Source organism: Stegodyphus dumicola, chromosome X1, assembly GCF_044657685.1.
Source record: "Stegodyphus dumicola isolate Sdum_Otavi_A_Nest chromosome X1, ASM4465768v1".
Classification (NCBI taxonomy): Eukaryota; Metazoa; Arthropoda; class Arachnida; order Araneae; family Eresidae; genus Stegodyphus; species Stegodyphus dumicola.
In genome coordinates, this window is record NC_140780.1 from 118,493,177 (window position 1) to 118,510,680 (window position 17,504).

At 31.2% G+C, this 17,504-nt stretch overlaps 1 protein-coding gene across 4 annotated transcripts in view; it reads left to right on the top strand.

The window, feature by feature from the left end:
- LOC118196953 (uncharacterized) overlaps positions 1 to 17,504 on the top strand; it is a 129,217-nt gene that overhangs the window by 95,498 nt on the left and 16,215 nt on the right. For all 4 annotated transcript variants that reach the window (XR_004759484.2, XM_035368421.2, XM_085808420.1 and 1 more), the window contains 2 exons: positions 8,025 to 8,092; positions 8,239 to 8,323. Coding sequence is in view for 3 of the 4 variants with exons in the window: in XM_035368421.2 (XP_035224312.1) it covers positions 8,025 to 8,092; positions 8,239 to 8,323 (153 nt within the window). In the remaining variant the exon portion in view is untranslated. The remainder of the gene's footprint in view (positions 1 to 8,024; positions 8,093 to 8,238; positions 8,324 to 17,504) is intronic.

Consider the following 17,504-nt stretch of genomic DNA (forward strand, 5'->3'; position numbering starts at 1 on the left):
ATCTCTAATTTTGTGTTGGGGTGATGCAGAATGTGAGAAAATTATATTCATAAATGTAAAAGATGTAATCATTTTTGGTACTATAGTTTACATGAATAAGTGGCTTGTATTACAGCTTTGGTAAGTATTCACTTTGTCTGTGCTGCATTTTTTCATTATTTTTTTTATCATCAGAAGAAGAATCTTCAGTGTCTGTGTTTCTCTTTTGAATTTATCGTGCTATCACTCGAATCTTTACCTGTAGCATTATTATCATCACATATTTGAAAAAGCTTGAATTTTGAAAATATTCAAATACCATTTTTTTTCTTGTCACTTAAGAATAAACAAATCCTTGTTTTCGTCATCTTTCCCTTCAACACTCTGCTAGATGTTTCACATGGGTGACTCTTGAACTAGTCACTTATGACTTTTCTTTCATCAGGAAGTGAAAAGTTATAATCCAATTGCTTTATTTCTCCAACTCATTTAAAGTGAGTTGCTTTCTTTAAGCTGCTAATCAAACCTTAATTCATAGGTACAATATTGAAGTTGTGTTATATAGCAAAAAAAATAATAACCCATTCTAAGTGTTTGACATGCATGTGCGCTGTACTGTTGTTAATCAAGTGTATAATCTTTTGCACTGGGGCTGAAAATTATTCATCTTGTTTTCACAGCTGTTCTTTAAACAATTTTGATGCCATCCATGCCTTACAATTAGTTTTTTTTTAATAATAAACAGGAAGAATTTTCAGTTTTTATGTATCTTGGGTTTTGAGATTTTCTAGTTTTCTAAAGGCTATGACACAAAATGCCATTCATATTAGAACATTATAATTTGTACTTTTGATAATTTTCCTCCCGGCGCATCCTTGGTGTTTAAATTTTAGCCTTTAATTTGGCATCCTGTTGTATAACAGCCCATCTTCATCTTCTTCACTGATGAAGAAATGAGAAATTATTATTAAATGAGAAATTATCCTAATTTTTTGTTTTCAATTATTTCTCAGCTCTGATTTTGAAACTTCCCGATTCTCCCACAATTTTCGATGAAGAAGATGTGGTTCAATTGGTGCATCATTGGAGTTCCTGGTCTGGGTGGCTTACCTCCCATTGCAAAATGATCCTTGGAAATATATAAACATGAAGTAGATCGTATGTGAAATTTTAACAAAACATCTTGAGAAACCTGAGAAGTGAAACATGACAGGTCCCATAAATTAGACCGAAAATGCATCCGAAAAAAAACAGTAGATCTAATATTGCATGCAGAGAGAAGATCTGTTAACATTATGAAATTGCATGCATTATATGACAATAAAAGGCAGTACAAAATCATTAAGACAAAATGCTCAGTGAAAAATGTAATAAAAAGAAAAGAAACATACTAAAAGGTTATAAAGAGTAAAATCACTAAAAAAAGTCTCAAACATAAATGAAAATTACAAATATAGAAAAACTAAGAATATTTTATGCAAAAGAATTTAATTATTATTTAGAGAGTTCTAACTGAGTCTAATAAAAGCCCACATAAATAAAAGAACATTTTACTTTTATCAATAAAGAACATTTTACTTTTATCAATATAAAATGCATTTATGATTGCTATAATAAATGGAGTGTTTGAGTCTAATTATAAAGATTTTTCTCTGTTTCCTGGGGCTAAATTTGTTTCCAGAATAAGTAATTTTTTCCAGCTTATACTTCGGTATTAGTAACTGTTCTGATTTCATTAGAAACTCATAACTAATAACATTTACCACCTTTATTCCCGCATCTCATAAGTATCCAACATTCGAAAATTAGTCAAGAAATTTAGCTTGTGTACCCAACTCTGGGTTCTGTCTTTCTAGGATGTCTACTCACTTTCAGTGAAATTAGAGTTAATTTTTTTTCATTCTTTCTAATAAGTATTCGTTTAGAATGCATTTTTTAAAATTTATTTATTCACGAAATATTAGAAAGATCCTTTACTTGAAAGGTTGTTGTTAAAGTTACAAAAATAAGGCAGAATTATTACATCATATATGCCCCAATGTACAAAATAGCTTTGATTTAAGCAATGTTGAATAGTAAAGTTTTGATTTAAATTTCTGGGAAATGATTCTGATATCAGTTCAATTGAAAACACTTGCTATTAAAAAAATCTTAGAAGCAGTGCCATTTTGTAATCATATGAAAAACAGAAGCAATTTGCTGGAATTTATCTAGTATTACATAACACAGATAGTTTTAAAATTATTAAATTAACTGGGACTTTGATATGTATAACAAGTACGTAAGCAGTAATAAATATATTATTGTTTAAAGCAAATAAAATATCATGATTTTAATATTTCAAATTCCTTTTATTATATTTGTATGAGCAATAGTTTGTGTTAACCTTTTTCTATTGTTAAAACTATTGATAATTCAGTATTATATGCATTCTCAAATTACAGTAACTATAACAGACCAGAAATTTAGTCTAAATGCACATTACCATTTCATTATAACTTAAAACCTCACCAGTGGCCAAGTAGTTAAGACTACTAAAACACTAGTAATTTAATGTGATTTTGAGCCCAGGTGAACAGGCTGTCTGCATGGTTGTAGTTCTTGGATTTCTTCTTGTAAAATGTGAATATGAGCAAGTCTCCCTCAGAGGCGTCCTTTCCTTCAAGCATAAGCTGTTGTGCACTTTGCCATCTTCAAATAACCTAACATAGCCTTTCTAACACTAATTATAATTGCAATTGCATGTTTCTCTGAATAGGCTTTTTTTCTAAATTTGATTTTCAGTAACATCAGTTTATCATTACTTTGTCTGTTCAATCATTTGTAGCTGCTAATTTTAATAATTTTAAAAAAATGGTGTAATTAAATGTATTTTTATTGCATAGTATGCTTTTCACTAAATTCAAAATTAACCTATATGACATACTAGCTTTTCAAGAACTTTAAAGGATAGATATAAATATATATATGTATATAATTGAACAGTTTACATGGAAAACAGGTTTCTGTATCAAATTTTTAAATGACAAAGTATACACACACATTTATGTAATTTGAAAACAATTTAGTACATAAAATTAACTGTGCTTAAAGGAATTCCTATAGATTTTCAAATAGTTTAATATTCTAAAAAAGATCATTATCTATGAACCATTGAAAGTTATACAGTTGTCATAAAATTGTAATAAAAAAAGGGTTGTAATCTTTAAAGGAAGGAAAATGTTCTTTAGGAATTTAAACCATAAAATATAAAATGTTATTGTGAAATTACCTGATGTGTTTATAATAAAAAAGATGAGTGTAAAAGCAGCTTTAATTTATGCTGGAACATTTTTAAATGCAATATTCTTGAACTTGATAAAAACAATTTTATGAATGCTTTTATATGTTTTTTATCCTCAAAGGTATTGCTTTATATTTTAGTTCAAGGCTTAGAAACGTCCTTTTACACTTCTAAAAATAATTTATTTTATTGTCTGATTAGATAACATTTTCCCCATTTTTTAATATTTACACTATATGATTAGTCTTAACCATATGTTAAAAATAGCTTTTGACAAACTTTTCATTTTCATGCTCACAAAATAAATAATATATTAATTAAATAAATTTTCATATTTATCAATGATTTATTACAGCTAACTTTTTAATTAGAAAACTCTTTTTGATCAAATAAAATAACCAGACTAATGGTAAGGTATCTAAACAAACATATTTTTCAGACATTAAAAATCAGACTCAAGTATTCTATTTATTATTACAAAAATCATAAAGGCATTAAATATTAATAAAAGCCGTGTGTCATCAGTGTGAACTTTTATTAGTGTGAGTTCATATCAGTGTGGGCTCTTAGTTCGATGCGCAATGGAGTATTTGCCATATGGGCAATTATCACAATGGAGTGCTTTTTGCTGTCTTTTGTTGTGTGTACTTTCGTCCATCTCGCCCATTAATTTCCTAGGAAACTGAACATTACTGAAAGGTTCATTCATCATGAACTGTGTGTGCTTAATTAATCGGGGTTTGACTGTATAGGCTTCATAAAAGTCTTTTAGATCATCTGTAGCCTTTTAAGGAATTTAATTTTTAATTTCTTTAAGAAACTGAACAGGGTTATTTAAAGCCAAAAAAGATAGTGTTATGCAAGTTAACAAAATGTAAAGCAGTGACTTAGAATTTTCTGTATGCACATTGCAGGCCTTCTCTCCCAGTCAGCTTTGTGCCAGTCAGCAGATTATAAAATTAATTTGCATATTCATAAATTCTATTACTGTTTAACCTAAAACATAATACTGTAAAATATTTTCAGTAAAGCATTCACTAGGTTCTTTCAGGTGCATTAAATTTTTGTGTGTTGTATTAGAAGTAATGCTGAAATCATCATGAATGACAGTATACTTAATATGAAATATTATGTAATATATAATTAATATTGCATTCTTTAACTGTAAATTTATTCTTTGTATACTTTTATTACCATCTTCTCTCTATATGTAGCTCACGTAGATATGAGTACTTCCCCTTGAATATGAAATGCTTAAATCACAAATTTGCACTGCCTATTTTTCTTATCAGATTTTACTTTTCTTGAATTTTGATCCTAAGCATAAAGTTCTAATCACACACACACACACACACACATATATATATGCATATGTATTTCAGTAAAATTTATCTTTTAAGGTCCCTGGACAGCAAAATGTCCAAAGAAATTACCTACCATTATGTACAAAATTCATGAAGATACTGCAAAACAAATTTAAATGCATGGTTTTGACCAAAACTAAATATTTTTTTTAATTTTCCCTAAACCTTAGTAGTTGCAAAACAAAACCTTGTTTTAATAACTGATAAATCATCTTGAGCAAAACAGTTATTAACTGTGTGGCTGGGCTGCGAGAAATTATTAATTATTCTTATTTCATTGAATTTTGCTCATGTCAAATTTAATAGAATATGATGAACTATGTACCAATTGTACATTTTGTACCATGGGCACTGAATGGAAAGTTAAATTTTGTGTTTGCAAAATTGTTCACGAAATATGACTTCACCAAAAATGTATATAAATTAGAGTGGTTTAGTGTTAACAAATATGATGTATATGCATATTTCTTATTTAATTATTTAAGTTTCACCCATATAATTAGATCAGAGTGTAAAAATGAGCCCAAGATGTGTTTTGAAACCCTAGTATTATGCTGATTTGACCTGATATGCTTTCTTTGATTTATTGTGCTACCTAACAGAACCTTTTATTACTCTATAGCACCGTGGGAGCCACCAGTGACTGGCACGTGATCAATGATCAATAGTAATCTGCATAATCATAAAAATCTGCATAATTATATTAAATATCAATATTGATAAATTTTTAAATAGTACTATTGTTACTCTAGTGGTTTGAAGAATAATAAATTGCAGAAATGGTCTACAGCGGGTGACCCCCCCCCAACCACAAAAATTGCTGTAAACACCCTCTCTGTTTACATATAACTCTGTTTATCTTCTGTAGATAATGCTTGAATATAATATACATTGCATAATAAAAAATTCATGTTGGTGCCATGGGCAAACCACGGAAAATATGCAGGGCGGTCAATGTGTTAAATTAGTCATGACCGAATCATCATGTGGAGTAGAATGTCCTTTGTTTGCCATTACCAGGTTCTCATCAGCATCAAAAGCATTATTAACTGAAATGTGATATCAGAAGCAGAGAAGTCACTTTTCATATAAGTATATTCTATCAGTCTTGAAGAGATAATTACATTCAGTATTTGTTCCCATTTTGTAGGGAAGAGAACTGCTTCCCATTCATATTAGAACAGAGGTTCTGAACCAGGGAGAAAATTTTATAGTTTCAGAAGGGAATGTGGTCAGTCTTTAAACTGTTAAGTATTTAGTTTAAGTTTATGAAATTAAAACTACTTTTATTTAAGTTTTGGTATTTATTAACATTTTCTATTCTTTTTCGTTGTTTAATTTATAAAGCACTTTTAAAATGAATATGTATGTATTTTTGGAGTTTTGAAAAAAGGAGGGGTTGATGATCATCTAGCAATGATGAAAGAGGTACATTTGGCAAAAGAAGTTGAGGATCATTGCAGTAGAATATAATTTGAAAACTGTTTCAGGTGAATGTTACATTTGCATAAAAAGTGATAAGTCTGTGCTTCCATGAATGTAACCAGAATGCACTGCTCATTATTTGGTGATAACTGTAAAGCTGCAGCATTGTGGTATAATATATAATTTCTGATGTGGAGCTTTAAGGTGTACATACCATCAGATCTCATTTTCTATGCTTGCATGCCTAGCTGGGATCCTGAATAGCCAGCACAATGAGTGATTACCTGCCTTTATAAGATCTCTAAGACTATTTTGTAAGAAATAATCTTGTGAAAATCTTGTATAATGCAAATCTTGTGAAATATAGAGTATACTGATTTTTTGGGGCTGAGGGGGTGCCTGGTAGAAATTAATTCTTCCTTGCCTTATTTATTCCTTGTTATCGTATAATTTAGCTATGAGTTTTTTGTGCAAATATTGAGTAATGTGGTTGCAGGTATTACTGTAGATGGTGGGATCTTATCTGGTATTGTTATTATTCTCTTGACATAGATTTTTACGTTTATTATTCATGCCTTCATGATCGGTGCCGTTTTATCGCTCGTCTTTGTGGTTTTTATTATGTGTAGGAAAAGATTAATAATCTGAAAAAAGCAGTAAATTATTTTTAAAAATTACATATTTGGAACATTCTGAAGAGGGATTTATTAGCATTTAATTTTAGGTTTATTCCATTTACAACCAAAAACTGATAGTGAAACGAACCACAATTATGAGGGTAAAATGCATATTCCTCGAACTGAAAAATTGCAGATATTTCTTACTAGGGGTTTCTCGTGGGGCAGACACTTTGTAACACCTTGAGAAGTAAGTGTTATCAGTTAAAGTTAAAATCCTGTCCCTTACAAATAATATTCAGAAACATGAGAGCTGGATGCCAATCTCTCATACAAAAGATCCTCTATTTATCTTTGGTATTAAAAGTATATGTTACTCATCAGTGTAAGAAAGTTAATCATTTAGTGTTATTTTTTATTTTATCAGTATGGCTTAGCAACAATTTGCAGCAGGTGTTATTTTATATCATAAATGTGAAAAATAAACTGTTTCTAATACCATGTAATATATTAATTGCAAAATATCTTAACACTCCTTTTGTACTCTTAACATTCAAAATAAAATCAGTGATGATGAAATTTTTAGTAATGGGGAAACTGCAGTCATATACATATATTATTCAATTGGTTAATATGATCCTATTAATTTGATAGTTTTCTGTTTACACCATTTTACGGTCAAAAAAGAAAATATTGGAACATTTAAAATTTTAATTCTTTTCTGAGCTTCTTTTTATTCGGCAAAAAAAGTTTTAGTTTTATGAGATTACAAAGTAAATATTTTTGTTTAGAAAGTGATCTATATTTATTTTTTGTAGTTTTAAATTATTGAATTAGTTTTAAAATGTTTTGTAGTAAATCTTTTGAATATTGGACTATAATCTGAAGTTCGCCAATCCAAAGTTGTTTAAAGTTTGTTAATATGTCATTGCAAGATTTCTACTTAAACACTTTTTCATTCTTTTTTCACTTAGCTTGTTGATCGTTTTTATTTTCTTTTTCTTTTTTTGCTCTTAGATTCTGTCTTAGTTTGACAAACTGACATTCCACAACCAAAAATTTAACCAGATGTTTGTTTTAAAAAAACAAATTAACATTAAAAACATTTTTTTCTGTTTCATTGCTAATTCTATTTTGTTTGATTTTTAGAGTTAAGAATCTCTCATTGTAAACATACCTATTTGTAATCAGTTGGTGTTTAGATCATAATGCCTTTTACTATGTGTTTCTTTTTCACTATTTTTGTTTAATTAAATTGTAAAAGTAATTTGTTCTGTGCATGAAATTTTAAATAATGTTTAAATTCTGTAAAGTAATGTACCTGTCTTTATGTTATTTATTTATTTTCTAATTTAGAAACCTGTATTCATAAATGTTGGTCGAGGAAGTATTATCTCTGAAAAAGAACTCATTAGAGCTCTCAGGTATTTTTTTGTTTTTGTTTTGTGTAAATCTTTCTTCAAATTATTAAAATCAGTGCAAATAAAATAATAATATATAAATTAATTCAAATTACTGCTCAGAATCAGTAATTGAAAATTATTTTGTATCATTTGCATTTCAAATTTAGGAATGATTGGATATCATGTGCTGTCTTGGATGTTTTTGAGCAGGAACCTCTGCCTCAGTCCAGTGAACTATGGAAAATGTCTCAGGTGCATAAATTTTACTCCCTTTTTTCTTAAAAAGCTTTTTTTTTTCTTTTTTTTTTTCTATTTTTTAATTCTAGGTAAGCACCACAAATTGTTTTGTCTTTTAACTTAAGTGATAACTTATTTCTAAATTGTTCTTGGTGTGTTGTACTCATGAGTCATGTTGTAATATCAGTTGAACAATTTAGAAAAATGAATGCAAAATTCAATTACAATCCAAGTGCAAATGGCAAGTTTTGGATTCTTGAGCCATAACCATGTGGGGAAAATCTGGTTTCATTTAGTCTTGAAAGCATAAGTTTCCACATTGAGGCTGTCATAATGCACTGTTGTAAAGCTTTATCTCGTATATGCTAGTTGACTTGATTAATGGAGGCAGAAAAAAGGTGTCTTAATAGCATATGTCACTTGCATTGGATGCTAATATTTTTGGAAATTAAAATTATATCCAGCTGATAGAATTTACTGCAAACCTAGAGCCTAAAATAGTGGGATTAAAGTAAAGTGACTTGTTCTGTCATCACACAGTTGAATTCATTGTATAGAAATTATAAATGTAAAAGTAGGTTTCTGTATTGCAGTGCTGATATGAAATTCATAGCAACTAGACTCATGTTTTATATATTTGATCAATCTGAATTGTGCAAGTACCTCATAATGCACTAAAATGTGCCAGATGGAGTGTTGACGATTAAAAATATGTAGATCAGATTAATGCTTCAGACTACATCGAGTTGGTTGGAATCTGTATCTATGACAACAGTATAAAACAGTGTATTCTGTATACATTGTGCACTCTCCTGGATGGTGAGAATTGGCTGACCAGTGTATGATTGCTGTGTGTTGAGATGTCCTGTGTAAGAGACTATGGACACTTTTGTGTGCTGTTTTTCTTCTTTTAAGAGAGCAATGTGCTCCATGGTGGTAATGGAAGGAACCATTTATGAAGTAACTATTGAAAGTAAATTTAAGTAATTAAAACTATCGAAAGTAAATTTTTACAGAATGAGAGTTATGGTGTGGCTACACATTTCCTTGATTTTTTAATTTAATCAAGCATTTATTATGCCATATTCTTTCTAAGCTATGCTGATGAAAGGGAAATTTTCTTAAACTATTTTAAATCCCAGAGGTATTGAAAACGTTATGCAGAAGCTGGTCAAATGATATCATGATGCTTGACGTATGTACACTGCAGAAGGCTGAGCCATCTTTATAATAGAGTTAAATGTGTTTTATATGATTATCAGAGGTTTTTAAATACCTGTAATGTAAGAAAGGAGTTCAACTCATGTGCTCCTACAAACATAGATGTTATTAAATTTATTTTCTAACTGAAATACTGCTAGTTTTTAAAATTGAAAATAGTTTGTAATATGTTAGTTAATAGTTTATATTACTGTTGCTATATTTTAATCCTATTATTTTATTAATGTTTATAAAGGTTGTCAGTTTTTATTAAACAAAGGTAACTGAAATAATGGTAATTAGAAATAAAATATGTCATTTATATGGTTTATGTTAAAAAAAAGTAATAAAGTGACAAACAAGAATTTCTGAAATTTAATGCACTGAATTCAGCAGAACTGAAATGCATAGTTTGTTACAGATTATAATCAAATACAGTGGGTCATTTTGACATGGAATCTTAGTAGCTTAATCACACTAAGTAGGACTCGAACATATAAGAGAGAAAATACATCTGTAGTACTGCAATGTATCCATTAGATATAGTATGTTCAATAATGATTTGGACTTATACTCTTGTTCCAGTGTAGTAAATGATGGAATATGGTAGACGTTTGTTTCAGATGGTGATGTTAGTTTAACATTCTGATGCAAAATAACTTGCTTAGTCCCAGTAGCAGAGCAGCAGTAAGTCATAATGTGCTGTAAACTGTAGACAAATGTATACATGGGGCAATGGATGGTCATGCATATTGTCAGAAGTGTGCTGTGTGGTTTTATTGGAAAGAAGGGCTTTCAGCAGCCTAGTGGCTGTATGTGGTGAGTAAGCTTCTGCACAAAGCTCTGTATTTAACCTAGTTAGGAACTTCAGCATGGAATATATATCACAGCTTTGCTTAGTATTGGAGCAGCAAAGGCAATCTGAAAGGATATTATATTAATAGCCTATGGTAGTTCATAGTGTCATCAACCATACAGAAAACACTGCATATGCTGCAACATATGCTGCAAAAGCCAGCACCTTACTTTATGCCACAGCTGACTGCATGATATTAAATACTGTACCGAGCTGGTATCAGAAACATGAATATTCAGCCTCAGCAGAATAATTAATGTGAAGTTGTTTATTTCTATGAAATCCATTTCTTCCTAGTCTTGGGATGAGGAGGATTGGGTGTCCAGAATTAAAAAATCCTATTTCAAAGCTGCCTACAGGCGAAACCAGTCATCAGAAATGTGAAATTTTGTGACGGACGTAAGGAAGGGATGGGAAGTCTTTCAGCGAAAAACATTAGTTACAAATATCACCACTAGAGGGAATAGTATTCATCAATGACATATTTAGCCACACTTTTACAATAGTTTTACTATTTTATAAATTGTATTACAACAAAACATGTTCCACATAATGGTCATCATTTTCAACTACCATCTGAAATTGCAAAATGGGATGTTCCACACTTTACCGAAGTGTGTGCTGGGAAATATTAAGCACTTGGCGTGAAATGCTGATTTCAAGATCAGGTAAAGTTCTTGGATTGTCATGACATACCTGATGTCTCAAATGCCCCCAAAGCCAAAAATCACATAAATTCATGGATTGATGTCTGGGGATCGGAGAGGCCATGTGTTACAAAAGTGCCATCTGTTGTTCTGTTAAAAGGTTTAAGAATATTCATAACTCACCATGCAATATATGGAGAACCTCCATCTTGCATAAAGATTGTGTGTGCAAAGTGCTAATGGGCTTGCAGAACACAAATAACTGCAATGTATATTGTTGCTCGCAGATCGAGCAAATCACTGCATTTGAAGAACTTAATTCTTTGAAGAAGTATGGTCCAAAAATAAATGATGCAGAAAATCCACCCTATCACATCACTGCTAGTGAATGCAACAAAACCTCCAAGATAGGGAGTGGATTTTCTGGTTCCCAAATTCAAGACTTCAATGGTGATAGATGTGTTTTTATGAGCTTTTGAAGGATACAGTTCGGATTGCATAAAAATTATTTTTAGTGGATAAGTTTTATATCATTGTAAAGCCCTTCAAAAGATGAACAAAATGATATAAAATATCAGAACTGTGGGTTCAAGCATCAAGAAGTTATTCATATTTGAATTCTGCAAAGTTGTAAGTCTGTCAATTTTAACAATACTTAACATTAAAACAGAACATTAACGTCTATAATCAGACCTTTAAACTATTACCTACAGCTTGAATTTTTAATATAAAAATTTTTTATACAGTTTAATAGCCTTTATTTTTATCTTTCATATTATATAAGTTTTGTGTAAAAACATTTCTGTTTGTATGAATTGTTAACTAAAATATTGAGTTTTGGTCAATATTTATTTTTAAAATCAATAGAAAAACCACTGTTGGTTCAAACTTAAGTAAAAGACTATAAAGTAGTACATGCAAAAAATATTTTATAAACAATTGTCTTAATAATATTAAAATATCTTTATTAAAATATTTATTTAATAACAATGAAATTTAACAAGGATTTAAACAGCTAAATTATTAATCTTGGTAAAATCACAACAGTAATAAAATTAAATGTTTAAAAGCAAAGATGTGTAGCAATAATTAGTATAAATATGCTATCCAATATATTGCTTAATAATATAACCAGTAATAACAATTGATTTAGGTACTGTAAATATCTTCTACCATATACAATTTAAATTGATCTTATTGCAATGTATTACAAAAAAATTTGTAATTCATAAAGTTGTACAGCAAAACTAAGCTAGCATATTATCATAAAAGCCGAAGATTAAAAAAATCAAGGTCTTGCAATGTATTATCACTAGACTTATCCAACACAACTTTTTGCATGCTTATTGAACCAAGAATTACACACCAGTGCCTAGATCTATCTAAAATTCATATGGTGTCTCCTTTTAACAATGCTACTCAAAATGAAATAAATAATTATGAAAATATAGAACAGAAGATTCAAGGTGCTTATGAAGAATGTATATGACTTTTAAAAATGCTGCAAAACATGTTTATCAAATGACATATTCCTAAAAATAGTCCTTAATTGATTTTATGAGAGACTGCAGAATATAGTCAGCTCTAAATACAAATATAAATATTTTGGTAATAAATCCCTAAACAACTAAATTTTTAACTTAACCTTCAGCTTAATATCAACATAAATAAAATTAAATATAATATTTTTAATCTTAATAAAATCGCAACAGTTGTAAAATTAAGTATTTAAAAGCAAAGATGTTGAAAAACTAAATAGTGTAAATATACTAATATATTGCTTAATCCTCTTGCTGCACATCCTGCAATTTCCATGGGCAATGTAGAAGTGACAGAATTTGCACAATCCATGATTTCCACAGGGATGATTCCATCTATTTAAATGTGCAACCTGCTCTTTTCCCATCTATGGTTTCATTTTGTGTTGTTTAATTGTTTATTCAGATCTGGGTTAATAAGTGGCGTCAATTGTCCATATTTCTGTGAAATATGCCAGCAATATGTGCTCTTTTCAAGGCTCAAGGGTGTCTGTAGTTCAACGCTCAATCCCATGAGACTAACTGCTCAATATTTTGCTAATCATATACACCCAAATCCCATCAAGAAAGAGCATCGAAGACAATGTGCTATTTGTTGCTTAAAAAAAAAAAAAAAAAAAAAAACGTAACTAGCAAAAACGTTCACAAAGAAACATGAAATTGAGTGCAAAGATCGCGAGGTAGGATTTTGCCTCGAGCCTTATTCCGAAGTTTATTGTACACTAAACTTCATTTCTAATAAATGTTTTATAAGTATTTTGCATATTTTCATTATGTATGAGGGTGTTCAGTATGAGGGTAAGGTGAAACGTTCTCAGCCTGAAAGAGATAGTGCTTCAGTTATCAAAAATTTATGTTTCCAGTCTGCATGCACATGTTATTCTCAGCCTGACTCGGAGCTGGCACTCCAATCAGCAAAAATTTGTTTCCTGCCTGAGTGCACATGTCATTAGTTTGTATGACCAGTTTTATCTTGTTCTCTCAAGTAGTTTGTCTACATGCATTTTCACAGTAGACATCTTGTGTGTTATTTCTTAAAATGGATAAACTTGAATATCATGCGGTTATAAAATTCTTTGTTTTGGATGGGTTAACTCGTAGGGAAATTCATCTGAAGTTGACAAAGGCTTACAAGGACTCTGCTCCTTCCATGTCGACCGTTGAAGAGTGGGCAGGGGAATTTAAATATGGTCGCATATCCCTCGAAGATGACCAGTGTGAAGGATGGCCAAAAACCACAACCACGCCAGAAACCATAAAAAAGTGCATGATGTTTTATTAGACAATAGCCAAGTGAAGGTGAGTGAGGTAGCAGAAAGCTGTGAGGATACTGGAAGAAAAAGGTGTGAAACATCTTGCACAGAGAATTAGGGATGCATAAGCTCTGCACAAGATGGGTGCTGCATTTGCTGAATGCCTATCAAAAGCAAATGTGCAAATGATTTTCACCACAATCTTTGGACCAATTCAATGGGGGATCTGACCGATTTAGTGGGGCGATTTGTCATCAAGGATGAGACATGGGTCCACCAGTACAACGGCAGAAATGAAACAGCAGTCCAAGCAGTGGGTGGAAGTCGGTGGTTCAGCGCCAAAGAAAGCGAAGCCAATTGCATCTTTCGGAAAAGTCATGGCCAGTGTGTTTTAGGATGCAGAAGGGATTTTGTTAATTGACAGCTTTGCAAAAGGCAGAACAATTACAGCTGAATATTACTCCAAACTTCTTGATCATCTGGATGCCAAAATTCGCAAGAAGTGGCCTGGCTTTAAGGAAAAAATAATAATCTTTCAACGGGGCAATGCACCTGTTCACAAGGGTGTGTTGGCAATGAGAGGGAAAAATTGAAGGGAAAAAATGTAGATTTGAAGTATGTAATAAAAAATATACAATTTTTAAACCTATTTTGTTCAAAAAATTATGCAGCGAGAAGGTTAACAATGTTACCGATAATAGCAGCTGATTTGAGTACTGTAAATGTTTTCTATCAAATACAATTTAAATTGATCTTATTCCATTTTATTATAAATAAAATCTGTAAATCAAAGTTGTACAGCAAAACTAAGGTAGTGTATTATCATAAAAGCCAAAATTGCAAAACTAAAGTTCTAGTGTATTATCACTAGACTTATCCGTCACAACTTTTTACATACTTATTGAAACAAGAGTTACACATCAGTGCCTAGATCTATCTAAAATGCATACAGTGTCTTCTGTTAATAACCCTACTCTGAATTTAACAAGTAATTATGAAAATACAGAACAAAAGATTCAAGATGCTAATTAAGAATCATTTTTAAAAATGCTGCAAACGATGTCTTTTAAATGACACATTCCTAAAAATAAAGTCCTTAGTCGATTTCATAAAAGACTGCAGAATAGAATCAGCTCTAAATACAAATATAAATATTTCAACAATAAATCCCCACTTGTCAACCTCTCATCCGAATAATGTTAATATCTCAAATATTCATAATGCTCTATAACAGTCTCAACCTAAATTTTATGAGGATACAACTTCATCACCAATATGCTGCTAAGAGAAGAAAGAAGATAACCAGTTTAACTTTTCATCTTATAGTCAATGACAGTCTCTATCCAATCATAGTACTCCCTTTAGTCAATGCAATAATAATGTTCCAAGTCCCTTTCCATTTTTAGTATGTAATAATATGGCAAATACATGAATATATGTATATGATGAACATCATCAGAGAAATCATAATGATTTAGCTACCTCTCAAATATGCTTTGCAAATGTTCAAAATCAAATAAATAAATCATATTCAGACCTAGTTAAATCTAATAAAATCCCAGAATGTAAACAATTACCCACACTTATCTTTCTTCTGAACGTCAATAAGAATAATCAAGAATAACATAATCCTATTTCAAAACTAGGTGTAAAAAGCAGCAAAATTTCACAAATGAAAAAAGGATGAATTGTGGTATTGTGCAAGACCAAAGAAATTATCTGTTAGATCAGTTCAATATTAGTAATGACAAAATTAATGGCATAATTACTCTTAAAATACCTGCTAGAAGAACTTCGAAATACTCAATTAAACAACTTATTGAAGAATATAACTTCTGAAGAAATAATAGATTTAATCACCAAAAACTCAACTTTGAAATTCTCAACTCATTTAAAATAACTGACAAACGTAACAGTGTAGTGAAACAAAAGATGGAATGCACTCCAGTTGCATTTAAATTGTTAATGAACCAAAGTATTATCAATCAAGAATGAAGGAGCCATAAAATCTCCGAATTCTTTGGTGTACGATGCTCCTTCATTTGCCAAGCTTTGGGTCATTCTATAAGAGAATGCAAACATAGAAACTATTGTGAATTTTTTTATGGTAACCATACTGTTAAAGAATGTAATGTTGAAAATCCAATGTGCATTAACTGTAAACTGCATAATGATGCTAATAACTCTGATCTTAACATATAACACCCTGCATAAGCACGAAACTGTCCGACATATCAAAAGAAAATTTATGAAACCATAAGACTGGTGTGGTGTATGTGGTTATGGCAGTCTCCAGGTCTTGCTAAGGGAAGGGATTCTTTTGTGGAGAACTTTCTAAGGGAAACTATAAAGTCAAGAAATGAATCCAAAATAACAATAAATACAGACCAACAGTTAATGCACTTTGTTAAAGACTCCCAACTTTTACTTAAAGCTTATAGCTTAATATTATCATAATGTCTACAGTTTTAATTGAAAATCAAGTTATAACATTTCTCAATAAGAAGCAATAATTGATCCAATTAATTTCAAAACTCCAACGAATCTCACTAGAAGACATCCAACCACCAATCCAAGAATCTACAGTAGACTAAAACCTCCAACTCAAAATCTCTTTCCTGATTATCTACTCAAGATGGTTAAAAAATGGCATTGGTCATAGGCTGTGCATGTATTGTGATAATTAATTAAGATTTGGGCTTCCCTGCCTCGTGAAACTGAATCACATTACAGGTCTGCACCCCCTTTGGGCACGTCGTGGAGGTTCCACCTCCACTATTACCCTCCAGAGGAGCAGCGCACCACCTGGAATTCACCAGGCAGCACCGGTCGTCTAATGCTCCTACCAGTCGCTTGGGCGAGCCCGTCGCAGCAGGACATTACCCAACGAACCCGGGGGAGAACCCCCGGGCTACTAGTACCACGCCGTGCTAGGACATGCCAGACTCCGAGGCCGGCCAATAAGTGACCTTTCCCAGAGCCTTCAGAACCACCAAGTTCATAAATTTTATACCCCCATGACCGAGACTGCCTAGTACAGATCATAGCCAGTAGCTTCGCAGAATTCTCTACGTCGACCCCCGGGGGGGGATGTATTGTGATAAGAAGTGCAAAACAAAAAAAAAATTAATAACAGCTGGACGTGCTAAAGAAAATGGTATATTTCAATCAGAACTCCTTGCAATCAAAATGGTAAAAGATCACTCAATTCAAAATAATCTACAGGAAATAAATATATTTACAGATATTTAATCTGCAATTCTTGCTCTACAAAATATTAAACAGAAGTCTGAAATTGTTCAAAAAATCATTAACATAACCCCTCAATATTCTGTGTTATCTCCATGTATGTATTGGGTTAAAGCCTATAGGAATGGGTTAAAGCCCGTAGGAATCTGCAGAAACGAAGAAGCTAACATAGTTGCAAAATCAGCCATAACTTGCAGTCATATTCCATCAGTGCAACAAACTTGGCCAAAATCTTACCTTCATTATTACCTTAAAAAAAATCAGCTTAAACATTTGGGAAAATGAATGACAAAACATTGACACAGGAAGACAACTTTATCAAATTGCTCTTCATGTTAACCAAAAATCCACAACGGTCAATCGCTACATAAATTGCTTTTTACAGGTCACAGCCATTTTCCCATGTACTTCTTAAGTAGAAATATCTTGAACTACTCTGATCAATGTGTATGT